The 27253-nt window shown below is 44.3% G+C and overlaps 1 protein-coding gene across 7 annotated transcripts in view; it reads left to right on the top strand.

Moving 5' to 3' along the window:
- Positions 1-27253, top strand: part of CELF4 (CUGBP Elav-like family member 4) — a 694523-nt gene that overhangs the window by 609906 nt on the left and 57364 nt on the right. For all 7 annotated transcript variants that reach the window (XR_009420407.1, XR_009420405.1, XR_009420406.1 and 4 more), the window contains exons 6-8: positions 4236-4379; positions 13839-13986; positions 18674-18823. Coding sequence is in view for 3 of the 7 variants with exons in the window: in XM_059491868.1 (XP_059347851.1) it covers positions 4236-4379; positions 13839-13986; positions 18674-18823 (442 nt within the window). In the remaining 4 variants the exon portion in view is untranslated. The remainder of the gene's footprint in view (positions 1-4235; positions 4380-13838; positions 13987-18673; positions 18824-27253) is intronic.

Here is a 27253-nt window from a genome sequence, read left to right as displayed (position 1 = left end):
TGGGGTCGTTTAGCCTAAAGAAGAGGAGGCTCAGGGGGTATCCTCTACATCTCTCTCCACAACTCTCTGAAATGGGGCTGTAGCCAGGTGAGGGTCAGTTTCTCCTCCCAGGCAATAGGACAAGAGGACAAAGTCTTAAGCTGTTCCAGGTGAGGTTTAGGTTGGACATTAGGAGGAATTTCTACACAGAAAAGGTGATGGGGCATTGGAATGGACTGCCCAGGGAGGTGGTGGAGTCACAGTTCCTGGAGGTGTTTAAGGAAAGACTGCATGTGGCACTCATGGTCTGGTTGACACAGTGGTGTCTGGTCACAGGTTGGACTCAATTATCTCAAAGGTGTTTTCCATCCTAGTTGATTCTGTGATTCCGTGATTTTTCCCTGCTCCTGGGTAGTAATGTTTGGCCTCCTGAAACGCTTTTACTTAATCCGTGTATACACTCCATTTGGAAGACCATATCTAATGCAAAAAAGTTCCAACAACCAGGCAATAGATTTGTTTTCCTTTGCCTTTAAATGAAATATCAATGGATGGATATTTTATTTTTAGCTGAATATAAAATTTCACAAGCGACCTGTCAAGCTCCTGTTTTCAAGAATGACTTTATTTCACACGTCAAGACAGCCTGGGAAATTAGTTTTTCTCACAGAGGGCTCTGATTAGGGATTACAAAGTGAGTGTGGCGCAGAGTGATTTTTCCTCCATCTTTTCCCTCACCCCACCAACCTAGAGAGTGCCTGACTCTGCTGACTAAGGGGAGCAATTCATTACCATGCGTGGCAGGGGGATGGGAAGAAAGATAGCCATATTAAGTAGACTTGCTGGCCCAAGAGAGAATAGGAGAAGCATAATAATACTTAGCCCTTATCATTCTTTTCATCAGTAGATATCAAAGCACTTGAAAAAGGAGGTTGATTTGAGGGGAAAAGAGATAAATTCCAATTGCAAGCAGCCTATTGCAGAGGCATCAGCAGGAAGGCTCACTTTCATGATAGTATCTTCTGACTGTGGGTGGGCAGGGTAGAGAAATGAACAGGTCCTTTCCTCTGAAAAATGTAGAAGTACATTTCAAATGTTATTGACTTACCCAGTGTAACTCTCATGGGGTTTGGCAAAATATGAGGTCCAGTCTGAGAACTGGAGATTATGTATTACTAGTAAATGACACAGCAGACAGGACCTATTGCCTTTGCCAGCAGACAACAGCTGATTTACACCATGGTTTAACTCCTCACGGAAGCAATAAATAATCCAGATGAAGGGCTGCAGCATTTTTACCCTATGGAAAACATGGCCCATTCTGGGGCATTTCTATTGCTGTCCAGTGGATTAGTAGCAGTCACTGGAGTAGAAGGCAGCCCTGTTCTGCTGTATATGAACAGCAATATTTGGCTCCACTGTTAAAAGTCCCGCACTGGCTGATCTGATACAGTTTACTGCCTGATTTCCTTTGGGCCACATCAAAGAGCTGCACATGAGGAACCACACACTGAAAGCATCAATCCCAAGGTCAGTCTCCATATTCAAGAGCAGTGCAGCATCTCTACTGGCTACACACCTTTAACCGCTTACATGCACATCTCATTGCAGAGAACTCTCAGGAAAACCTCTTCTTTTTCTCTTCCTTCTTTGTAGTGTGTGGTCTAGCTTGAATCTATTTGCCAATGGCCTTTCTGCCCCGTGTATATGATAGCAATGTTCAAAGAGGCCTGAAGTCGTGCTGCGACAGGCAGCCCAGAAAAACATCTCTCAGGAGGCAAGATGAGATCCCATTGGGTCAAACAGCTGCTGTGCAGTCACTATGACTCACATCAGAAGGGAAGAACACTCCAGGGGCGAGCACTTCATGTGGAAGTTACCCATGTTTTCATGATGCCATCTACAATAATAGCTCGGTTTTCAACAGTGTGAGGCATCAGCAAATGCCTGAGGCAGTTCCCTGGCCCCAAGACTTCCAGGGCAAATAGAGAGTGAGAGAAAAGAAGAAGGAAGAAGACACCAACTTATTTACACTTGCCTGTCATGCTAACAGGAGCAGGTCACAGCAGAAGAAACGCCTTCTGCAAAAATGAAGACACTCTCACTCAGTTTCAAAATCCTCCATCCTGCATTGTGCTCATCATGATGCAGGGTCTGCTCTGCAAATCACAACAGCAGCTCTGAACAGCCCAATCTGCTGTGGACCAGTGCCTCCCTCCAATACAGCTGCAAATAGGTTTAAATCATTAGATGCAAGTTACCAAACAGTCTCTTGGATCAGGGTTAATTAAATGAGTGTTGAAATCTAATTAAGAACTGGTCCAGGTGATAATTAGCAGGAAATGTATGCATTAAAATATTCATTTGTCGATGAGCTGCAATTAAGAGTGTGATTTGGGGAAGGATCAATATCTGCATCATGTGATCTGAAGAAAAATTAAAAGTCACCCAGCCTTCAACAGATATGCAGGGGAATTTTGGCTACAGGTTTTTTTTTCTTTCTCTTCTCCTCCACTCCCCCTTCTGTTTAGGTTTTATAATAACTGCTGAAGATTGCTCTCCATCTTTGAATGGAGCATTCATCTCTGCATCCCTTTGTTTTCCTGAAGCACTTCTTTCAAAACCTTGCTCTTCATCACATTGTGTGAGTGGGTTATAGATTTATTAGAGAGAGACTAGCAGGTCAAAAAGAAAGATTCTTTGCCAATGAAAATCACTTTCTCCCAGTACAGATTGCTAATCCAAGGGAGCATCACTCATTGTGTGGTGTTAGATTGTTGGGGTCTTTTTTTAGCAGGTTAATTCCTCAATCTTTATTCATAACTGAGAATCTGAAGAGGCTATTGAATATGTATAGCTTAGACTTATATATACATATGTCTATAGCTGTGGTTTACTACACTCCTCCCAATTTGTAGCAGAGCAATTCTGCTTTTGCTGAGATTATTTTTTCTCTTTGCAGGTACATAGGGGCATGTGTAAGCCAGTTAATAATATTTTTATTGTGCAATTCCAGAAAATTCGTCCTGTGCTAGGACAACAAGGGTCCTGCAACAGTTCAGCTCCTCTGGCATGGAGCTGGTCTTCCTCTACTGCCACAGCCAGAACTGACAGTACTTTGACCAGTGAACACCAGTTTGTCAGAACAGAAGCCATGGGAGCACAATTATTTCAGCTGCTCACTGTCAATGTCCTGCCCATCTCCCCAGGCTGGGGGGCAGCCCAGCTCCCAGGGCAATGCCCACTGCTGTCAGGGCTGCAGCCAGATTGTCCCTCCCCTGCACCTCCTCCTTCCCTTCCTTACCCTGTGGGGAAGCAACCAACCCATGAAGTTAGGACTTCCTTGGAGAAAGACCAAAAAATGTCCTCCTAGGTAGATCTATTTCTTCTCATCTCTGCCCCCTATCAGAAATTTAAGGATTGCAGCTGTTGACCCTTCATCTAGCTGTGGGAAGGAGAGGGATTCCTTTCATTCCCAAAAGCACTGCATTTTTCACAGATTTCTGCAGGCAGCTCTGATGATCATCCATAGTTCTGCCCTGGTGTTGACTACAGATATAATCCTAATATTGTAGATCTTTCCTGGGAATGTGTGGGCTCTTTCCTGGTAGCCTCTATTTCCTACTGTTTGTGGAGAGGGATCTCAGGTCCCTCCAGTATTATTTTTGGTCCCTTAATCTGGCAGTGCTGAAGAGATGCTGTTTCATGATGGCACATAGACCCTGCCTAGCATATTGACTCCTGTCTCCAAGGCTGGACAGGGATTTCCCACTGGGCTTGGGGGTTACAGGACATGGCATTGAAAGCGTGATCCACTTCAGGGGTCTGGAATGCAGAGACCTCACCCATTCCACCAAAACAAATCAGTCTACAAATCCTACCACATTCATGCAGCAAAGCCTCCTACGTTTCCCTGCACCATGTCCAGATCTTTGTCCTCTGACTCAACATTCTGGGCCTGAAAGTTGAAAGAATAAGGCAACAACTTTTGCAGAGAAAATGTAAATGACATCCTAGAAGCTTTGGAATTTTGGAAACTAGGAGCCAGGCTGCTGGCATTCACCCTCCAGGGTCCTTTGCCTCTTGATGCTCGCACCCTCTTGCAAAAGCCAAAATTCCCAGCCTGATAGGTTGCACGGAAAACATCAGCACCTGAATCCCATTCTACTAAATCTGTGTTAGGTGTATGGACTGATGAGCTGGAGTGCATCAGGCTCTGATTCCCTGTGTGTCTCCTTTTGTTTCCTGTGCTGCAGGGAGCCTCTTCAAGCCTGGTGGTGAAGTTTGCGGACACGGACAAGGAGCGTACAATGAGGCGCATGCAGCAAATGGCAGGACAAATGGGCATGTTCAACCCCATGGCCATCCAGTTTGGAGCTTATGGAGCCTATGCACAGGCAGTAAGTATAGACAGCAGTTCTCTGAGTGTTCATGGGAGGGGGGAATATCACCTGGAAATGCACAAAAACTCGTGGGAGTGGACAAAAAACCTGAGCAGAAGAGGAAGCAGTGGCTTATCTGTTGAACTGGTTACATGATGGGAGTAAAAATTAGCCATGCCTTCCAGGGTAGGCTCTGGGAATCTCCCAGGTGTCTCCTAGGTGCCATAGACAGCTCTAGCAGTAACTTTTGGACATGTGTGGACCTATGCAGAACATTTACTAGGGGGGCTAAGCCATTGTTGTGGAATGAAAACACACTACACTTTGAGGATTTGGATAAAATAAGCCTGCTCACTTTATCCCAATTATCCCAGTTATCCCAGCTTTCTTCCTCACATCACCAATACCCTGCTGTGCCTTGCATCACCATGGGTACCTTTGGAGTGACCACAGGACAAAACAGCAGCTGTTGAGAGAAATGCTTTTAGATTCACAAGCATGGTAGATGATAATGAAATGTACACACAGACATATGCCCACACAAAATCCTGCTGGCCCAAACAGTATGATTGAAACAGACTGGGGAAAAATCCTCTTGTGCTAACTTCAGGTTTCCTGTGGGCATACCAAACCTGAGAAGACGTGACTGTACAGGCGCTGGGGTCTTTATGATGTTATTAAATGGATGCCTCTGAAATTACTTGTTTTCATTAGGATAAAATTAACAAGGATCTGCAAGACAAGACCAGTATCAGGTAACTTGGGCTCTCTGCCAGATATTTTGGAGGAAGGTGGAGGTGGTGCCTGCAGCAGGCAGACACAATACTTCCCAGTGACTTTGGCTGTTTTCTCTCAAGCAGGTTTTCAGGCAGTGACAGTGTACATAGCTACTTCTTCTATTTGATGACAAAATGTGGCCCCCTGCACAATTTGTGCTCAGGAGGGAAGTGCTGTTGAGCACATTGTCCAGAGTAGCACCTTACTGAATGGGAGACCCAAACCTTGCTTAGGTATGTAGGACCAGCTCAGGAATAACACTTTGGTGTGCCAACACTCCTTCCAGAGCAATGACCACAAGGTTTTCCTTTCTTCCCTGACTGTTTCTTTCTCATGTGTTGGCACCAAGTATTTCCCATTATATCACAACGTTTCCTTTTTAATTTGAAGCTCTTGACATTTCCTCTCTGAAAGCCCTGTGCCTCACACAAGGAGTAGGTTGTCTACAATCCAGCCCACCCCTTGTGTGAGCCATGCTGATTTGTGAGGATGTGCTGTAGAGCTCCACTGAAGTTCTTTCTCTCCTTACAGCTGCACCTCTTGGTGCACCTCTGGAGTTTTTATTCTCTCTTTTCTGGAAAAATTCTATTTTTACTTCTATTTGGTTATCTTCATTTTCATTCCTAGTCAAAGTCAGTCTCTGTCTTTTCCTTGTCTTCTGCTCCCCTCCTCACATTGTAGAAGAGCTACTTCCTCTGTGTTTAACACTCCCCCTGGCCAGAGAAAGCTGCAGGAAGAGGAAAAGAGACAGTAAATCCCAAATGAGCCTAGGTCAATGGCCAGCAGACTCTCAGAGGGATGTAGCACCTTTGCCCCCATGAACCAGAAGAATTAGCAGGAGGCAATCCACAGACAGCTTGGGACAAGCATTTGCTGAGGTTGTCAGGCAGGAGAAGTGTCTTCAGTGTCACTCTGCAGACATTGATCAGGCAGCTGGAGAGATGGCCAAGACACCACTGTCCTGATGTCCTGGCCCATAAACTCTTCTTGCATTATTTTTAATCTAGAGTAACTCTTCTAATTTCCAGACAAGGTTTATGCTGATATGAGAGGATGTTGTCTGCACCTTTACACCACAAGTTTCCTTTGTTTGTCACCAGATAAGACAGGTGCATTATGGGGGGAGGTGAAGAATCAGGACAGAAGGAAGAGGAAAAACGATTTCTGGTCTGCTCCCATCCACTTGAAACAAATGGATATTTTTCATGTTGATTTCTGTGAAAGCAGAATTGGACCCATACTCTTTTATTTTATATTTTTCTGATAAAAATGCTAATAAGGGGGAAAAAAAATAAGTTTTAGATCTTGACCCATTGGATATGACAAGCTGGTGACACCAATTACCCTGGGGACTTGGGAGCTGTCTAAATGATGGGATCACATTTCTGTGTGGCGCCTGTGGACCCAGAGCATGCTCAGAGGCTGTCTCTCAATCAGCCTCCCTATCTGCTCCATCTCACAGGCTCACATGAAAGGGAGGGAAGGCAGAGCCGGGCTCTGTGACGTTGCCTTGGTCCCGATTAATCCAGCCCAGGCTGCTGTCTCTCAGATATCAGGGTGATTGGCACCTAGCAAATGCCAGCAGGAGATGGAGGGATCGATAGCACGGAGGGAGAGGGAGACAGCAGTTTTACCCAGCCTGAAGTCAAAGAGCTAAGGCAAGGCAAGAGGAGGGAAGCTGAAATATCATGATTGTCATGACTGGTGATGCCACTGCCACCAGCAACTCTCATGACATTTGTTGAATTGTTTGACTCTCTGATCTTGTTTCTTCATGTGCAAATAAGCCTGATGATCAGGTTTATTTTTTTCTCTCCTCCCTCAGGGATGCGGCTCTCTCTTGTGCTGTCTCTCCATGAGCTTTCTCAGGGTGGTGTGACTGTAACAAGAGTAAGAATTGCCTCAATGCTTCATAGTGAGGCCACCACAAGCCTGAGACATCAGGCTCTCTGATTCCTAGCCTGTCCTCCCAGCTATCCCCCAGCAGAACAAACCTGACTGATGTCTCTGTATAACAATTCCCAAGCAACCCCATGACAGTGGTTTTTCTATAGTTTCTAATGGTCTTTCCCCGTGGAGGAGGTTGCTCAGGACCCCATTTCTGCAGCTTCTGGCTGAATTTTCCCCAGAGAAGCATCTTGCACATCACTGTGACAGGATTATCTCCAAAAAGCCTCGATGTACCAAGGTGGCCAGTGCAGCAGGAACCCCATGGTGTGTCTGTTTGATAGATTGGTGGACAGAGCCGTGGCTTTGCCAACGCAGCAGCACCACTGAGGAGAGGCAGCAAGGGTCTCAGACCATTAAAGTTTGACAGATAAACTTTATTGTTGCTATCAGGACAGATTTGGACCCCAGGTTACCTCCCTCACAGCCCAGCAAATGGCCATGCCACAGCTCTCAGGCTGCTGCACGCTGCCAGCCCCCTCAGCCCCAACTTAACTTTAACCTTGATAACAGCCATGGTCTCAGCCAAGCAACCAGTCCTGGGGTTCAGCAGCCATCTGGCCTCAGACACAGAGGCAAAAAAATGAGGAAGCAAAGGGAGTTCTCCACTGTGTGTGGTTTTCTATCCCCTCCTCTTGTGCCACCTTCAAGCAGCCCAGACAAAGCTTGGCACCAACTCTGTCTGCTGTTTCAGTGGCACAGAAAGTCACATCAGACCCACCTCACCTCTTTTGTATGCAGCTCAAGGCAAGTCAGATTTCATAGCTTCCTAAAGCTCCCAGAGCCCCTACTCTAATTTATTTCAGGGTGGGTTTTTTGATTGTTTTAGGTTTTTTCTCTTCAGCAATACCTTCCCATACTCATTTGACTTCCCCTTTTATGGATCAATTATTTATTTTATTTCACAAGGGTACTGGGCACCAGCCCCTTTCATTGTTGGGTTACTGTGGATCTACATCAGCTGGGTACTGACAGCTGCTCCTGCAGACTGAGGCCAGGCTGAGGTATGGATCTGGGCTCAGCCTGGAGAGGAGGAGAGTGATGCTGCCTGGCACCACCTTTGATTTGCTGCCAGCCAGGAAGAACCTGCAGGCACACTCCCCACTTCACAGAGCACAGCTCACCCACTCAGGGCAGCCAAGCCCAGAATCACAAGCAGTGACAATCAAAACTGCCTGTGGATGGTGGTAGTACAGCCCTGGTACAAATAATCTACAGTTCCTGCAGGTCTTTCTTTGAATGAAAGGGGCAAGGAGTGTTTAGTGCCTGTCTCATGTCAGTGATGCCTCACCATGCAGAAAGGAAATGTGTACAGATCAAAAAAGGGTGAGGGAGATGGGAAAATGCAGAAGAGCAAAGCAAGAACAAAGGAAAGAGCCTTGGAAAGTGACAGATTCTGTATAAATTATTTAATTTTTAAATTATTTAAGATAAGATCAAAGTCATAAATCAAGTTTGCATAAAAAATGGGTTGGGATTGTTAGCCACAGTCTTCTGGCCAAACTCCAGCCATGGGACTGATTGCATCCTGCAGCAGGGGATAGGCAGAGAGTCAGTGTGTAAAAACAGACAGGCTGGGACAGAGACAGCACAGGCAATGCTGACATTTGTTCTCTGGCCTGGAACAAGTCCTTTCTCAGTAAATCCCAGCTCTCCTCACTCTGAAAAGGTACAAATGGCTGCTGCTCCTGAACTGCAGACAATAATTTGGATTATCCAGCGCAGCCGAGCTCTCAGACATCACCTTAAGTGGTCTCCTTGGGAAGTTAAGGCAGCAGTTGCCACCATGCTGACCACAAAACCCTGGGTGCCCTGCTCTGCCTCCCTGTCCAGCTCCAATGGAGGTGAAAGGATATTTCTGCTAAATGATCTGAGGTAGTGCTGACAGGAAGAATTGCTTTTTCCAATATTTCTTCAATTTGGACTGTGAAATTATTTTGGAGAGATAGTTAAAAAAAAAAAAATCAGCTAGCCCTATGAAATCAGGGAAAAATTACTGACTGTAGGCTGCCTTCTGGATATAACAGTTAATACATTTAAATTACCAAAATGGGACAGTATATTTGGTAAATAGTACCTGTTATGCAAATTATTTGCACTTAACCGTTCCAGAAGAGGAAGCTATTTTGAAGCCATAATACTTTTTAGCAGGGATAATACCATATTTCTGACCAGCAGCTCCCAGGTTATAATGAACACTGGAAATAATGAACACTAAGATTTGGGCTCTACATACAAATTTTTTAGGTCTTTTGGGGAGTTTTCCAAAGTTCCCAGGAAGTTAGGAACCCAAGCTATTGTGTGTCAGACTTTGGAAAGACACTAAGACATGAATCCGGGTGTTGCATATTTGTTTAGGTTTTTTTAATATCCTAATTATATTTAAATTTGTTTTCAAAGCAGAAATTTCTATTTCCAAGAAAACATAACAAGTATGAAGAACAATTCTTATTTTTCTACAAATTATCTTCTGTTTGTTTCAAGGCTTGTAAAGTATTTTTAGATTTACCTCCCAATAGCCAGTTAGGTATAGCAGACATGAATTTGTCAATTACACAATTTTACCAAATATGAGTTGTATTACTGTTTGATTGATTACTTTACTTACCTCTTTCTATCACAGGGATACCATGAGGATTCATTTGCTAAGTCTGTATAGATCATTAGAGGAGGGAAGTATGGAATGATGTTACTACTACTACTACTACTACTACTACTACTACTACTACTACTACTACCACTACTACTTCTTTATTATTATTAATATTATTAATATTATTAATAATATTAATATTTATTATTATTATTATTATTATTATTATTATTATTATTATTATTATTATTATTATTATTATTATTATTGCTGCTGAATGAAGAATATGAAAAGTCAAACAAAGCATTGTGTGGTTCTGACAGAAAGATAGAAAATAGCACTGGAAAAAAGGAGAAGGTCATCACATTGTTCAGAGTAAGACCAGAGGGCAATGATCACGCTATTTCAGAAAGAGCTCGTCAGAAATAATCCCCCTTTCTCCTCTTCCCCTTCTTCAGTTTCACACACATTTCTTTTGGGGCATGGGGAAGGCATTGCTTTTCCTATTTCTAGCAGGATTTTTTGTTCTGAGGAGGTTCCTCCACCCTCCACGCAATTGTTCCTCCTGTAAGAAGACATTATCTCCTGCCCTTGAGTATCATTGCAACTTTCAGTAGGAGAAAGATGAGTGAGACAAACCCTTACATGTGTCTGTATTGATCAGACAACTCTGCCACCCCTTCCCATGCTTTAGATGGCTTTTCCAGGGCCTCTCCACCTGTTCCCAGCACTGGGATGGTGACTGCAGGCTCCTGTCTCTTGGGGTGCTGGTTCCAAGGGCAGGAACAGGTCTGGTAGCACCTCCTGGTCTCCTCAGAAGATAAATATTTGAGCAACAGAAAAGACAGCGGGAAAGAAGGAACGAATCCCTAAAATGGATGGGGAAAATCTCTAAATGCTGAGGCAAAGGTCATGCAAAGGAAGTAAGAGAAGCAGAAGGAAGTACGTCCTTTCAGCTAGGGGAGGGAAAAGCTCCTCTCTGTCCCCTTGGATCAGCCTGAGATAATAAGGCTGCTGCCTTCCTGATTAGTGCTCTGTAGCCCCAGCCCAGGCAGGGAAAATCTGCATTTCAAATGGCATATTTTAAAGTACACAATACCCAGGGGCCCTGCTGCTATTGATTTGCCTCTGGTGGGGTCACTGCCTCACTTTCTACAGCTTTATTAACTGGGACCATGCACTGGGTCTCTTTCAAAGTGAAAGGAGAGTGGATGGGACATTTGTCTTCAGGGGGAGCTGGGGAAGGAGTGGGGTGACTTTCATTGGGAATGCCTTGGGGGTTTTAGAAGGAAGACTGGTGACCCTTACAGGACTTGTTCTCCTGCTGTAAATTTCCCTAGAGCCACCGTGGGGGGGAAGCAGGTCAGTCTTACACACTCAGCTCCTTTCAAGGTGACTGAATTCCTGTCCTCCCACCCTTGTGGTGCCATTGCACTCTCCAAGCTCTGACCATCAACCACTGGGCTGGGCAGGAGCCCCCTCTTCCTCCCCCAACCTCTGCCCCTGAGCCCCTCCAGACAGAGTGGCACGGCCACAAATGGGATCTGTGACCTCAGAAGTTCAGCAGGAAATTTGTCAAGGGTTGGAACGTCCAGACATTCCTGCGCCTTGGTTGAGGCCACCTCTCCAGGCAAGGAAGAAAAGCCACCAGCTGGGTGTACAGCTGTGCTCAGGTGGGGAATGCTTCGTTCCTTCCAGCTCCAGCAACCCCACTTTTACTCTATTGACTCGGTCTGAAGGCTGCAGAGAGGCCTGTGTCCTCTGGGTCATGGTGTGAAGGGCTCATGTCAACATCCAGAGGGGTTCCCATATCTCTAAATCATCTCTGAGAGTTCATCCACAGAGCACTGAGAATAATAGATATTGGGTGAATGTTCCCTGCAGAAGCACCTCTGCTTTGTAGCAGAAGAACCTGATCTAGTTTCCCATGTCACAGGTTAGGATTTTTACCACATCAAAGTAAAAAGGGGTAAGAAAGTGCTAGAGGCTATAAAACTATTTATTAAAAACCTACAAAGCCACAAATCTGTGAAAAATATATTTTTAAAAACAAACCCAAATCTTTAGGTATCACCCAGGTAAAAATACCTAGAACAGAAAATGAGATGTGAGTCAGCACACATAGTGTTGGAGTCAATCCAGTGTTAAAGATGGGTGGATGGATTCCCCTTCCTCCTTGACTTCCTTGGCATAATTTCTAATATTGCCTGCTCAGTACCTCCTCTGGAGAATTAACTCAAATAATGCCTAGGAACAAATGTACTTCTTAAAGGAGAATCATCATAGTGTATAATAAAAAAGATTGTCTAATCACTCCACCAGTAATTACAAAGAGCAAAATATCACTAATTAAAATGTAAAAGTGCCTTGTGCAGGGTAAAATAAAACAGGGTGATCGACCATCAAAGGGAAAGTCACCACTTTGCCACCAATCTTTATTAGGCTTCAAAAAATAACAATACTCAAATCGAGTAGAACACATTTCACCTGTAGTCTGACAATGTGTAGAGTCAGGTATCCTCTGTTACATTTAATTGCTGGAGAAACCAAAGCAAGTTCACATAACTTGTGCATAGTTATTCTGCAGGTTTTTGTCAGAGCACCCCTTACTTTGGACTGTTGATGGATGGTGGCAGGGAAAGTTTCAGCATTTGAATGAGTGCAGTGATTTCAAGGGTTTGTTTTAGTGCACATGTGTAAGAATGGCTAATTTAGCTGATATTTCAATATTAAAGCGAACAGAAGGGAACAGTCTGTTCCTTGCCATGACTTCTGAGATCTGTTTAATTCTGAGAAGCATGTCCCATGTGCTTAAAGTACAGCATCAGAGGGTGATTTCCTGATGGGAGAGAGAGTGAAATCAGAGAGAGCAGTGAAACAGAGTTACTCAAATTTTGGAGACAGCAAAGACATGAATCACTTCCAAAATCACCACAGAAAAACATTTCTCTTTTCCACTATTATCATCAAGTCACAGATCACCAGAGACTGGGGAATGTGCAGTTTTCCCAAACTTTCTGTACGTTTTCTTTTCCCCCCCTCCCCTTCTCTAAGCACCCAGAAATTGTCACTACTGAGGGTTGGATGCTCAGACATTCCTGCCCTGTCTGGCTCTTTGTTCAGCATCAGGAAAGGAGACAAGAAGCAGCTTCAACAAAACTGTCTTATCCTTCACACCAGGACCATTTTAAAATCTCTCTGCAGCCCTACTGTCCGCATGAACCTCGCGAGCTCTGTGCTGGGCTCTGAGTGTAACATAAGGATTACAAAGCCTTGTTTTAATGAAAAAAGCATTCCCAGGCTTCATAAACATTCACCAGCATTCTGCTCCAAAATTTATAGCCCCAAATGCCTGAAAATGCTGCCTGGGTTCCTTATTTCTGACTTTTGTAGGTGCCCTGAAAGAAGCAACATTGTGACTTCCTAGAAAAAAATTAACTGAGAAGGTCGACCCAGATCAAAACCACAGGGAAGGGGTTTTCTCATTAGACAAATCTAATCTTGCTAAAACAGGGGAGCTCCCTTCTCTTTGGGGAAGAGAAGGGAGTGAAGTGAAGTACAGCACTTCTGAGGGTTTCTGATAGTGTTGGAAGTCGGTGCTATGATCTGGTTAGGAGTTTTGGTTGTGGTTTTCCTCAGTACCCAGCTGAAGCCTCCTAGCAGCACCAGGAAAAGTTGTTTTTTGTCACTGACAGGTGAGGAAAAAAACAGATTATCCCTAGAAAACTAGTCAAAATTTCTGCTTTGGAGAAAGAATCCCCTTTTCCTACATACACTCCCATCAGTAACCTCCAAGCTTTTCCAGAATTTTGACATAAGCAACATAAGCCACGAAACCACTCTGCTCAGGTATATTGTGTTTTGTCTGTACAAAGACTTTTCTCTGCCTTTCTCAATTGGTGGGACAGGTCCAGGTCACAGCAGACCTCCACATGGCGGGGTGGGGACCATAAAAAAAAACAATTTGCCAAGGCACCCTTTGCTTCCAGCCCCTGTGGCGAGAAGAATGGCCAGTCCTGGGGGGTGCGCAGGGGTGGCGTGCCAACACCCCAAAACATCGGGATGCATCCCGCCCTTCCCGGGTGCCCTCCTGGAGCCGGTGCCACAGGCTGCCCCGCCAGTGACCGCGTGATATTTTTTCCCTGCTCTCTTTGTTCCAGCTGATGCAGCAGCAAGCGGCCATCATGGCCTCGGTGGCGCAGGGCGGGTACCTGAACCCCATGGCCGCCTTCGCCGCGGCCCAGATGCAGCAGATGGCGGCTCTGAACATGAACGGCCTGGCTGCCGCCCCCATGACTCCAACCTCAGGTACGGGCACGGCGGGATGGAGGGGGCAGAGGGCAGTGAAACCAGGCCAGGTCACGCAGGATGGCTGGCAGGATTTTTTAGCTCTTTGGGATCCTCCTCTGAGCATCAGGGTCTCCTCACGGGTAACAAGCGGAGGGCCAAAGGAAAGGGCCTCAAGTGGCACCAGGGGAGGTTTGGATTGGATATTAGGAAAGGTTTCTTTCCCAAAATGGTTGTCAAACACTGTAACAGACTGCCCAGGGCAGTGAACCAGCATCCGTCCCTGGAGTTATGTAAAAGGCATGTAGATGTGGAATTTAGAGACATGCCCTCGTGGCAGGCTTGGCACTGCTGGGTTAATGGTCGGACACAATGATCTTAGAAAGAACATTCACTATTCTGTGCTTCTATGACATTTCTCAGTCTAATCCCACACACAACTTCTCTTTATCTCCAAGAACCCTCCAAATGTCACAAAACATCCCACAGCGGCCTACACTGGTTTATTGGGACATATATATGAACAGGGTGTCAGTGTTGGAGCTATCACAGCCAGGCTGCCCCACAGACTAGAAAAATAGGGTTGTGGTGAGATGCAATGTCATCAACAGATGAATTTTGCCCTTGGGACACATAATCATTTCCCCTGTTGTGAAATTGGACAGAAGACACTCAAGGAAGACATCTGGTGCTACCTGGATGTGCAGGGAGAGGGTTTTTGGCTGCAGCAACAGAGACAGGCAGCCTGTGAAGGGCTCCCAGGATCTAGCTAGGCTGTAAAAAGCCCATTCTAGGAGGTGCAGTATGGTCCAGCAGGTAGAGAAATAAGCTGAGATGGGAACAGGACTGTCTTTCTTGTGGCTTGAAGAACATGATTATTCCCATTTGGGCAGGGACAAGTCAAAGCAATCATCAGCTCTGATACTCTGGAATAACATGTGGCCTAACAGCGGGGGGAAGGGAAGCAGGAAAAGTGGGGCCAAACCTTGAAAGAAGTGAGGATTTGGGAAGTTTGCCAATACACAAGAGTCTGGTGGGGCGGCAGAGGACTCGAAGGCACATCTTGAAAGGACCATTTGTAACTATATCATAAGGGAATGGGGAGAGAAGGGAGAGTAAGAAAGACAGATCTCATTCCACAAGACTTTATGGAGACCCAAGAAAAAGCACTTGACTCAAAAATCTTATACTGCACATTTCAAAATGTATGTTTACACAATGATAAATGTATAAACAAAAAGTCGATGGAGCTACTGCAAATCCAAATAAAAAAGTGGCTTAATTATATGTGCACCCTTTAAACCTGCTGCTGGCAAGATTATCATATTTGCATTAGCTAGATTTGTTTTGTGTTGGTGGGAGCAGAGAGAACATCAAACAAAGACTGCCTGGAATTCAAATATTGTCAGGGTCTGGACAGCTGAATCCAGGCATTAGTGTGCAATGGACCCACCACAAAAGAGCACAAGTTCTTTGGAATATATATAAGCAAATTCTTGAAAAGAGTATGTTCTGTATCATGGCTGTGAGAACACCTGTAAAACAGCCAAGTTCTGTGCCCACCAAGTTCTGTGCCATGAAAAACATCCCAGCTCTTTTATGGTGTAATCATTTCCTCTTCTGCTATGGCCAGTGCCTTTCAGAGACAGAGAATCATGCAATTTAGGTTGTAAAGGGTCTTTAGGATCATCAAGGCTAACCATTAACCCAGCACTGTCAAGTTCACCACTAAACCATATCCTTCAATACCATGTGCCTGTGTCTTTAAAATACACCCAGGGATGGCAGCTCCACCATTTCCCTGGGCAGCCTGTTCCAGTGTTTGACAGGATGAGGGGACTGCTAAACTCTCACTGTCAGAACAGAGGAGAGGAAACTCATGTTTTTTACATGCTTTCTGGATTACCCATGACTGGTCATTATTGAAAATAAGATGCTGGTTTAGATGATCCCCTGATGTCTTTCATGGCAGATGATTTCGCACTCTCCTAATGACATATTTTCAATCACAGAGCCTATTCACTTTGGCATTATTTCAGATTTACCTTGAATGACTAGCTTCCTTCATGAAAAACCTCTGTGGTGGGTTGTGGAAATGTCCATTGACAATTATTCCTTGGGAGAAATGTTTAGACTTTGAAATTACTCCTTGTATTACTACAACACTCACAAAGCATGTGATAAGATGCATAGAAAATGTTTCACATAATGTCTGAGCAAGCAAGCCTACAACAGTAGCAGCAATTTCTGAGTAGCCAGGAGATATCTGAAGCCTAACATTAATTCTCCTGCTGGCTTTTGTTAGCATTCAGAAAGCCAAATGGAAAATGATCATTCTGCTTCATAGCAGGATTTCTAGTCATTGAAGTATATCTTTTTTCTGCCTTGGAAGGAAAATGAAATATTTCAAAGTTCTCAGAAAAAAAAAAAAAAAAAAAAAACCAAGCACTAGAAAAAGTGTTTGGAACATTGGAAAAAAAATAGAAAGGAAGTGTTTTGATCTTCCTGAAGCAAAAGAAAAATTGTGCTAGGAAAAAAGGTTCTGGTAACCCAGAAGTCCTAGAGGCTTTGGAGGTATGGGCTCAGCACAGTGCCTCTGTGCTGGAATTTTCAGCCCTCCTAATACAGCTGGTTTCCCCTGCATCCCACCTCTAGGAGAGTGGATTCCTGGGAATATGACCATAGGTTAATTCATTTCCATGGGACCTAGGGGCTCAGAGTTTTGGATCCAGGCAAATCTAATAGACGAGAGACAGCATCCATCTCACCTGGCTTTAACCATAAAAAACTTAGACATTTCATTTGAACTGCAGTCAGTGGAGTGTAATAAGCAATCCCTATGGGTAATTCAGACCAAGAAAATTGTAACACTGTTTGCTGTCATTTTAACAGTCTTCCATCAAGGGTCAGGTTTATCTCAGACAACAGTCCATAATTGTGAGGCAATTAATTTGACATTTCTGAGAGTTTGGTTCAGGCTTTACATTTCTCCCATCACTGCAACAATCTGGGTGAAAAGTGGGTCTGGCAGTGGGTCTGCTGCTCTGTTACCTGCAGAGAGCAGCTAGAAATTAAATTTTATTTAGGCTTCCTTCCTTCTTCCTCCTCTCCCTGCCTCCCTCCCTCCCTCTCTCTCTCCTTGTTGTAAATCTGCACCTGGTGTGGCTACAGCAAGAGATCTCAAACAAGGGATGAAATCCACAACTGGCATGCACCACCATTTGTTCTCCACGGTGGCATTATGCCAGTTTTACTCCAGCTACAGATCTGACCTCTCCAGGGGGGTTCTTTATAAGAAGAAAATTGAAGAATTCCAATAAATATGCCTAAACTTCCTTAGACATGCACAAAATAGCAAGCACAAATCCCTTGCTGCAATTTTAGAAAAAAAATATTATTTACATTTTCTATGCAAATAAAGGAGAGATCCAGAAAAGCAACTGAAATTTTAAGTAGCCTTTGTGATTTGGAAGCTGATGGCATATGCTAAGAGCATTGCCTTTGGACTTCAGTTGCCACTGCTGGCTCCCTGTACCTCCACAGAGGACATTTTTAAAGGCCAACACCATTTAAATAAGAAAAGGGGAAGCAGCAGCTTGTCTGCTCAGGGTATAAGAAATGAGCTGAAGTACTGCCTTTTTTTTTTTTTGGCTACTCAAATCTGAACATATTAAAATATCTCATGCATCTCTAGCAGCTTTCTTAAAGCACCAACACAGATTTAAGCAGTGGTTAAAGTGTGTTATTGGACTAACCCATCATGGAATGCTGCAATGGTGAAGACAATATCTGCAATTGGTTTAAAAGAGAGATTACTGCAAAATTTGTGCTTTCAATCAGTAGCATACCCTGATAGAGAAAGATATTGTTGAAGTTAAGATAGTTTCACATCCCATGCACATAGCAAGAGAAAAATATGATTTCAGGCTCATTGAAAACTCATTTTTGGTCCCTGAAATCATCCTGAACATGTTGCAAGAAGAACAGACTGTCCAGCCATTTTACACTTACATGGGAGTAAGTCAGTGAGGTAGCAGACGGATTTAATTCTCTTCCCAGAAATTCAAGAATTCTCTACCAGTGGGTGACAAGATCCCACTCAGAACATAAAGACAAATTTGTTCTTCTCAAATAGCAGCGTTACAGTCCCCCACAGGATGCATCTGGGAAGAAGGAAAGAAAAGATTCCATGAAAGGAACAAAATTTGGTCCAAATTTGCCCCAGTTCATTGAGCGATATCTGTTAAAACAGTATGAAGTCAAGTTTGGACCAAACAGGAACATTAAAAAATGTATCACTGGCTACCTTTAGGCTACAAATAAACCTGACAAGTCTTTTAAGGATCCCTAGTGCTCAGAAAGTTCAGAATGAGTTTGCACATGAAAGGTGTATTCATGAGAGAGTGCAGACAGAGCAGTCCTGGAAATCAGTGCACCCACAGAGATCCAAAGGGAATCTGATAGGAACTGCTGTAGGGAGCTGGGGCTGAGAGTTTTTGGAGATTTTTCAAGCTTGTCTTGAGTGCTTTCTGAACAGGGGAGCGACTGCAAGCAGTCCATTTTTTTGCTCAACAGCTTGGGAGCTTTTTCATTCCTCAGGTGTTTGTTTTGCGGGTGGTGGTCACAGCTGTTGTGTCAGCAGTTTTCTCCACAAAGTTGTTGTTCCCAGCTCTCACCAGCTCTGCCCTTGTGTCTCCCTCACTTTCAGGTGGAAGCACGCCTCCTGGCATAACTGCACCAGCTGTGCCTAGCATCCCATCTCCCATTGGGGTGAATGGTTTCACTGGCCTCCCGCCACAGGCTAATGGGCAGCCAGCTGCTGAAGCCGTGTTTGCTAATGGCATTCACCCTTATCCAGGTAAGCCAGACACATCCTGTGCCCACAGCCTGTTGCCTCAGTCCTAGGGATACTGTCCACACCCTCAGGCTTTGCCCAGCAATAGCCTGTGGCACGGGTTCAGAAGGGCTACACCCCACACAACCAGGGCTCTGTATTGGTGTATTGTGTCTTATGCAGCTACAGTGTTAAACAGTTCAATCTGGATGATAAACATCAAGGGCATGTTGGAGGTGGAAAAACTGTGTACTGAATATTTGAGTGCTCAACTGCTGGGTAGCATGTCTGGTGAATACAGTCAGGACAACCAGCATGTTTTGCTTCAGCTGAACATTGACCTGAGTCCCGAGCAGCTCGTGCTGGCAGACCCCCTGCAGGACTCCCAAGGGTCTTGCTTCTGGTTAGCCTTGAAGGAGCTGTGCTAAGCCTGTTTGCACCCAGCACTGGCATCTCCTGCTGGAACTCCCCCGCAGCCAGATGACTCCGGGAGGATGATCCAAAGGGTCCACGTGCCCCAGAGCCAAGCGGCTTCCTGTGTGCAGGGAGCAGGTGTTGATCTCCGAAATGCCCACTGCACACAAATCCTGCTGCCTTACCAGGCCTGGGGAGTGAAGCTGCATTGATATAGCCTCTGAATGGGCTCAGGGTCACCCGTTGGTGGCACACTGCAGGAGAACTGCTGCTGGGATTCACACTGTGCCTAGCTTGAAAATGCCAGCACTACAGGAGTGATTTCGCAAGCACTGGCAGTCAGAGATGGATGAGGGAGGTTAAAGGATCCATACCTGCCCCTATACCTGTATTCACAAATACACATACAGTCTAAATCTGTAATTTACCAATTACCATTCCTTAATGTGCACCTACATTTTTTCAGCATCCTCAAGACTTGAGATAGCTCTCTCCTCCAATACACTTCCTCTAGAAAGTAATTTTACACCATTTCTGCACACATACTAATGGTAACAATCATAGCAATAAAAAATCCAAGTAAATGTTACTAATTGATCCTAATCACCAGCTGGCAAAGGAATATTTTACCCTGGGGAACTTATAGATTGATCTAGTCTGTTAGGAAATCAAATACTGAGTTCAATGTTCCAGACAAAAAGCCCCAAAAACTCTAAGAAAAAATAATTCTTTCAATCTTAGCCAGTCCTGAAAACTCAGAAGATTCATCATCATAGGGGAATTTATGAGCTACAAGGAAAAATACCATATAGTATAGAAATACCAAAGCCTTACCCAGGTATTGACAAATAATTATCCTCCTCCCAACAAATACTTTGCAAACATGGACTTTGAGTGCAACTCTAAGCAGAATTAAAATCAAGGGACTTACTGTACTCAAAATTAGGCATGTATATATGTGTTGTAGCAGCATAAGGACAGGGGAGATTTTGGAGTCATCAGAAGACTGCAGAGAGCCCTTAGTGTGTTCAGTGAGTTCAACCCCAACACTGAGAAAGCATTCTGTCTTTAAGGTTATATAAACATGGCCATCTGTTCTTCTGTCCATTTATTTCCGTTTGCCTGTTTGCCAGTCAATCATTTCTCTGTTTATTCACCCACTTCTCTGTATGTCTGTCCTTTTTTTCTGGTTTATTCAGATCCTTTTAGCCAATTTCGATGATCCATTACTGTGGGTACAGAGAAAATATGTTCTTTCTAGGTGAATCTTAATGGCTTGAGCTTTTCTTACTATCCCCAACTACCCCATAATTAAAGAATACCTCAGTTAGATATTCCATCCATGGTTATATAAAAGTCAATGGCCTCAATCTGATTCTCTCTGAGTTTCTGGGAGGCTTGCTCAGGCAGCAATGCCCAGTAAGTCCCTGCACAAACTCCAAGAGGCTGACACACAGAAAGGTGACAGTCATCCTGCCCCTCTTTGCTGCAGGCAGACAGACTCCCTTCTGCCAGTAGAGCTGACATCCAAACAGTCTGAGCTGTGTAAAGTTTGGATTTATCTCAGGGTAACTTCAGCAATACATTTGTCTTTCTCACTGCTCAGCTTCCCCATAATGTGGTGACACCTTAAGTTATACCAGAGGTGTAAAGGGAACAGTGCCAGGTCAAGCACCCACCTCTCATTATGCTTTTGTCTGTCCCTGAAATGCTGAAAGCAAGTCCACACAGCTTACATCGCGTGTTTGCTCCATCTAATTGTGTTCCTTCTCATGAGCATTTATGTACTCTCCAAACCTCTCCTCCTTGCCACAGGCTTTATTCAGTCCTGGAGCTTAGCAGCATGAAAAATAAAAGGATTAGACATTTATATGGGTAATGAGAACATCCACAGCCATATTAGACTGGATAAAAATGTAGATAGGACACAAAACTTCATGTTTTATGATATAAGCCAGCCACTAATTGCTTGGGGTTAGAAAGAAATTTTCATCACTGGGCAGCTTGTTCCATCATTATGGGATTTTTCTCACTCTCCTCTATTGCATCTCTTACTGCCCTGTGGTTCTGCATGGCTCTGTCCCTAAATGCAAGGGTAGAAATAAAATATTACGGCTGAGCAGGCAATTGCACTAACACTATAGAGAAGGGAAGATCATGACAGTCCCCATCCAAAGCCAGCATCTTCCAAACAGCTTTCTTTTATGGTGTATCTCTCATTCTGAAAGTGGCTAAGACTGCTGCTGTATTATGTACATAATCATAGTCTTGCTATGATTATGACTTGCCATATATTGCTTAAATCCTGAATATTGCTTTCAGATACTCCTTCATACTCCACAAAAAAACCTTTAAATGTGGGTTCACACCATTACAGCCTGTAGCAGAATATTCTTTGTTGCCTGAAAATAGCAAAACAGGACAATGAACGTCTCTAGAGGCATGGCATCCATATCACTCAGACCCTAATAAATTCCATTAATTGTGCAGTTTCTCTACATGTTCACCTTTCTGACCAGCCGTGCTATTTTTGATGCTGCATCCAAAGGACTCCAGATTCCCAGTCTTTATAAAAACAAGTCCATATAAGATAATTGTATTTAGCCTGTAATTCCACTCTTTTTTCCTTCTGTCTTCTGTGCTGTTTTTCCAAGATTCCCTTTGACTGGAGAAGGGATGTGCATGGTGTCATTTCAATCAGATTACCAAACCATCCATGCCTTCGTGGCGAATGGATGAATACTCTGAACACCCCTACTCGCCAGGACTTTGATCACAGCCCCTGTCCCTGCAGGAATTATCTTTCTCTTGTAATCTGGTCAGGCTATGGATCCATGCAGTGGCACTAAAACACCATTCCTAGCAGTCATCACCTTTGCAAGGCAGGGTCTCACCTTCTCCAAGATCAGACAGTACATAATGCCTCAGTGCACTTTTTGCCACAGAGTGAATAACAAGGCAATAAGTATTCCCCCTTCCACTAGTCTGAGCCCCTTTGGAGATTTGACCTTTTTGTGTATTAATTCCTGCCCTTTAATCTTTCAGTTTGCAGAGCTATTGAACGTGGCAATGTGTCACAATATATAGTGGGGACAAAGAGCATAATCTTCTGTGCCATGATCTTGTGAGTCACTTTGCAGCAGCGCAGGAGCGTGTGCCATTTCCACATTAGTCACAGTAGCAGGGATTGCACTCTTCTGCCAAAGCTTCTTAGCCACCCAGAGCCTCTCTTGTAACCATGTGTGATGTACAGTAACAGTAGACACCATCTGCACTGGCTTCTGCTGTGTCTCATATCATCAGAATTCTGCCCTCTGCTAACAGGTCCTGCCCTGCTGAATTGCATTGTGAGGGACTAGGCAAAATTCTCACTCCAAAGATAAAGCCTCTTTGGTAAGAGAAAGGGGACATAGAGATGAGAAAATCAGGAGACCAAAGGGTAGCAAGCAAGAGAGAGAAGGGACTGGCTGTCAAAGAATCAGTGAAATGAGAGAACTGGAAGAAGGAACAATGCAGATCTCTCAGAAAGTTGAAGACTGCTCCATAACCCTCTGTCCAGTGCCCAGAAAGAAGTGGAAATACATCACATAGCGTCCCACACCCCCTTACTGCTCCTGGGCCAAAGGATGTGTAACTTGACCAGAGCCAGGGATGACCCTGCAGTTTGGCAGCTTTGTGGAACCATAGATATGGAATGCTTCTCTGTTGACTAGTAACAGAACCTGAGAGAATGGTCTGAAGTTGTGTCAGAGGAGATTAAATTTGGATATCAGCAAAAGGTTCTTCACCCAGAGGATGGCTGGGCACTGGCACAGGCTCCCTAAGAATACAGTCCGAGCACCAAGCCTGACAAGGTCAAGAAGCATTTGGGCAATGCTCTCAATGAGCTGAAGTATTGCCCTTGTTTTGGGCTACTCAAATCTGAACATATTCAAATATGTCATGCATCTCTAGCAGTTTTCTTAAAGCACCAACACAGATTTAAGCAGTGGTTAAAGGGTGTTACTGGACTAACCCATCATGGAATGCAGGCACATGGTTTGACTCTTGGGGATCCCCTATGCAGGATTTTCATGAGCCTTATGGATCCCTTCCTAACCAGGATATTCTATGATTCTGGTTAAGTGCATTTGGTCTGGATTTAGGTTGCTGAGATAAAAAAAGCTAAGTCCCCTCAGTTCTTTGTAATCCATTAAAAGTGTGTCCCCTCATTTATTATTTTCAGGCACACAGTGGTTCTGTTTCTGACTGCTCACCACTTCCAGGTCTGGCTCTATCTTTCCACTCTGCAGAGCCAGCACAAGTTTCTCCACCACCACCAGCACTCCCCTTTAGCACACAGTACATCTGGGCTAGCAAGACAGCAATCTCCATTTCACACCCTGCTCAGGGTCCAGCCCTCTCTGGTGAGGACCAGATGTCAGTACAAACAGGCAGCCAAGCTTTTGTGCCCACATTTTTCCAAGTCACCACTGAGACAGGCAGTAAGGTGTGCCCCACAGGGGAATTCCTGCTCTGTAGCAACTCATGACTTTGTAACTCAACCAAGACCACCAATTCATTTTCCTTGGTTCAACAAAGAGGTATCAGGAACCAATGTCACCCTTTACCAGCAGAAACAGCATTCAGACTCCATCTGCATCTATTATCATTACCCAAGTTAATTTTGCAGCCTGTCATTGAACAGTGCAGCTGATGAACAGGCTGCTGCTCCAGAGCAGTGAGTCCAGCGCCAGTCCTGACCACTCCAGGCACCATCCAGAGGCTCTGGGCAAGAGCAGGGCTTCACCAGTGCAGGGAGAGGAAAGGACTGGCTTCCCACTCCCCAGTATCTGCCCCGGTATTTCAGGCCTGAAAGGTGTTAGACAAGGAGAGTTTAGAGAGGAGGTGAATCAGGAGAAGAGAGAAAGAGTGACCTGCCTGCACCTTTAGAAGGTCCAGGATGAAAACCAAACCCCACAGCACTTTGTCCAGATATACACTGTGGCCTAGAAACGTGCGTGGCTCAGCTACCTGAGGCAAAGCTCCTCACTACAGGAAATCTTTGGCTCTGTATTGTTTGTCCGCCCTAAATCTCCAGGTGAGAGCTTTCCTGTTCATATTTTGTATCAGCAGTTCCAAAACTGCAACAGTGAGTACCTGAGACATCATTATGACTAGGAAGCATTTATTTGACCCATTTGTAACAATCTACCATGTGCCGTAAACCACACTTTACTGGTAAAATAAACAAGTGAAGGAATGCACTCATTAAAAATATAATAACAAGTTGCCATCTTCAATTGTAGTCTAAACCACTTTAATGATGCCATGTACTTCCAATGACCGTGCTGCAGCTGTAATGAATGAGGTTGTTTAAGGCAGTTGTGTGAGCTTTCCAGAGCAAAAGTGATTTCTCCTCTGATCTGGAAGAAGGTTCAAACACAAATCAAACTCCATGTCCTCAGCAGCATCTATGTGAGTTAAGACCTTGAGTTTTATTTTTAAAACTGACTTAAACTAAGCCCCAAAATATGGACTTTAGAGCACCTTAAGAGCTTTTAAAACCTGACCCTGACTTATGCGATCATGGCCTTTGGCAAAGAGAGGGAAGTCTGGTCCTGGCTTTGCTGTTGAGTGCTTGTCACCTTGACTAGCCATGTCCACCTGTGTGCCTTTTTGAGTCACCTGTGTCTTTCTTGCTGTGTTATCTGGAAGCTCCTCATTGCCAGACATGTCTCCTATCATGTTTTCACTCAGCATCTGTCTCAGAGGGAATCTGATTAGGGCTGGGGCTTGGAGGTGCGACTATTAAGAAAATTACAAAGATAATCCTGGTTTCCATGATTGAACTCTATGTATTTTATAGAAGGTCCATGTGTTGTCCCAAACAAGCACATATAATAGCTGGGGATGCCACCAAAAGGACTTTTTCCTACTAACAGGGTGAAGCAGAGGGTACAAAACCCCTGGATTTCTGTGCTCTTTTGATGCGTAGGGGAAGAGACAGAGGGACAGCATGTCTTTAACTGAGTGGTGTCCACCCCTAAATGGCAAAACGAGACTATAAAACACAGGATCAGCCTCTGTTTTCTGCCAGATCAGCACATTCTTTCTGTTATTGCAGTTATTGTTGTGTCTGAATACCTAATTAATTACAACAGTAAGCGCTGGCTTCTTTAATCACAGCATCAGCTGTCCTAATCAATCTTAATAATATGGAATCTGTACTATGGCACCCATGAATTTTAATCTACATAAATTTCTTAAGACCTCTCGCAAGCTTGTTGTACGAAATGATATAATTATGGATATAGATTAGGGCTGTAGAGAGTGATTTAAATTGGATTTAAGGAGAAGGTGAACAGAGCCCTCCCACTCAGTTATTTATTTATTTTAATCCTGGCCTTCACATAGATTTTTTTTTTTCCTGTCATTATGTTATTACCCCCCAAACACTGGCTGAACAGCCCTGCCTCTCTTTGATTGCCCTCTTCCCCCATCCACCTTCCCAAAGGGGGCCATGGCCAAGCTGCAGCTCCTGAGAGAGGTGTAGAACACCCCCAGGACAGTGAGAGGAATGAATAGGTGGGGCAGAGCACAGAGCTGAGCACCCAGCTCACAACATGCTGTTCCAGACCTGTACAGGAAGCATCTGTGCAAAACAGAGTGAAGTAGATGGAACTGAGAATGTCAGTAATGGAATGCACAGATAATCAGAAGAAAGGAGTGGAGAGAATATCACATAGGAGTAAGATCACTCCTTCAGCCTAAGTGAAATCACAAAGCATCATAGGAGCCAAAAGTGTGCCAGGCTCTGCTTTTGTCTTTGAGAAGCACTGGACTCCTCTGGTTTCAGAGAGCAGACTGCTTTGGCTTTCTCTTACCTGAGCTGGGACAAGGAGGCTGTCCCATAGTCCACTGAGGGCATTTGAAGATCTCTTTGGCTGGCTCAGGATGTAACTATTATCCTTTTTCCTCATCAGCCCGCTCACTTCTATGCAGATCCTCCTGATTTACACCCCTGAATACTACAGAGGACTCCAGCCCTTTGTCCCCTACAACCAATTTCCCTTGGGGCACCCATATAGCAGCTTGTCTTGGACAGACACTGGAGTCAGGCTACTGACACCTCAGGGAGGATTCTTTATAGAATATCACTTCAACCAATTTTATTTATTTTTAACAACGTGCTTCATTCTGCCACCTCCTTTCATTCATTCTCTGACAAAAGCTAAATGTCAGGCCCAACACTAACTGAAAGCCCCTTTAAAAAGTTGGATTTCAATCTAGAGATATATCAGGAGTAAGAAAGTTTCCTGGTGTTAATTTTAAAGCACTTGTATTTCATGCTGACTTGGGAAATCATCCTCGGTTTTTGGCATCAGGCAGAGGATTTGTAAAGTGACATTAACGGATCTACTTTCTTTGAAGGACTTGGGAGTTATTTCTTGACTTCTGCCTAATGAATAAGTGCTGCCTTCGTTAAATTTATATTTATGGCCATATAGTAGGTCATTGGCTTGTTTTATGTCTCCAGGTTTATGGAAGGTTATCTGCCATGGTCACCTTGTGGCATCTTGGCCAGAACTGTCTTGCAAAGAGACAATTGTATCTGAGCAGGATTTTTCCCATGGAGATATGGAAATGATCAAATTAATATAGAGGAGATGTCCAGGGATAAGGCTCCTGCCCTGAGCTGCCAAATGAAGTTACTATTAGCATCTGTTTTCACGGTACACCTTTACTTTGCCCTGGCAAGGCCAGATCCTCAGCTCCTGGAAAGCAGCAAGGCCACAGGGACAGCAGTGGGGCTGATGTGATTGATGGTTCTCCTCTGGCCTCTCAGGAGCCTCTCTGCTTTTTTTTTTTTTTTTTTTTCCCTCCACCAGCTGATCCTCAGCATTTACATTACAACACCTTTAATCTCAGAAATGTCCGTGTGTTGGACATGACACCTCCATGGGTCTGGCCACAAGGAAATCTGTTTCACATGTTCTCCCTAGGCACATTTGCACAGAGTCAGCACATCCAAGGTCTTTGGATGATGATACAACTTAG

Source organism: Ammospiza nelsoni, chromosome Z (assembly GCF_027579445.1).
Source record: "Ammospiza nelsoni isolate bAmmNel1 chromosome Z, bAmmNel1.pri, whole genome shotgun sequence".
Lineage (NCBI taxonomy): Eukaryota > Metazoa > Chordata > Aves > Passeriformes > Passerellidae > Ammospiza > Ammospiza nelsoni.
This window is presented reverse-complemented; position numbering and strand designations above follow the sequence as displayed.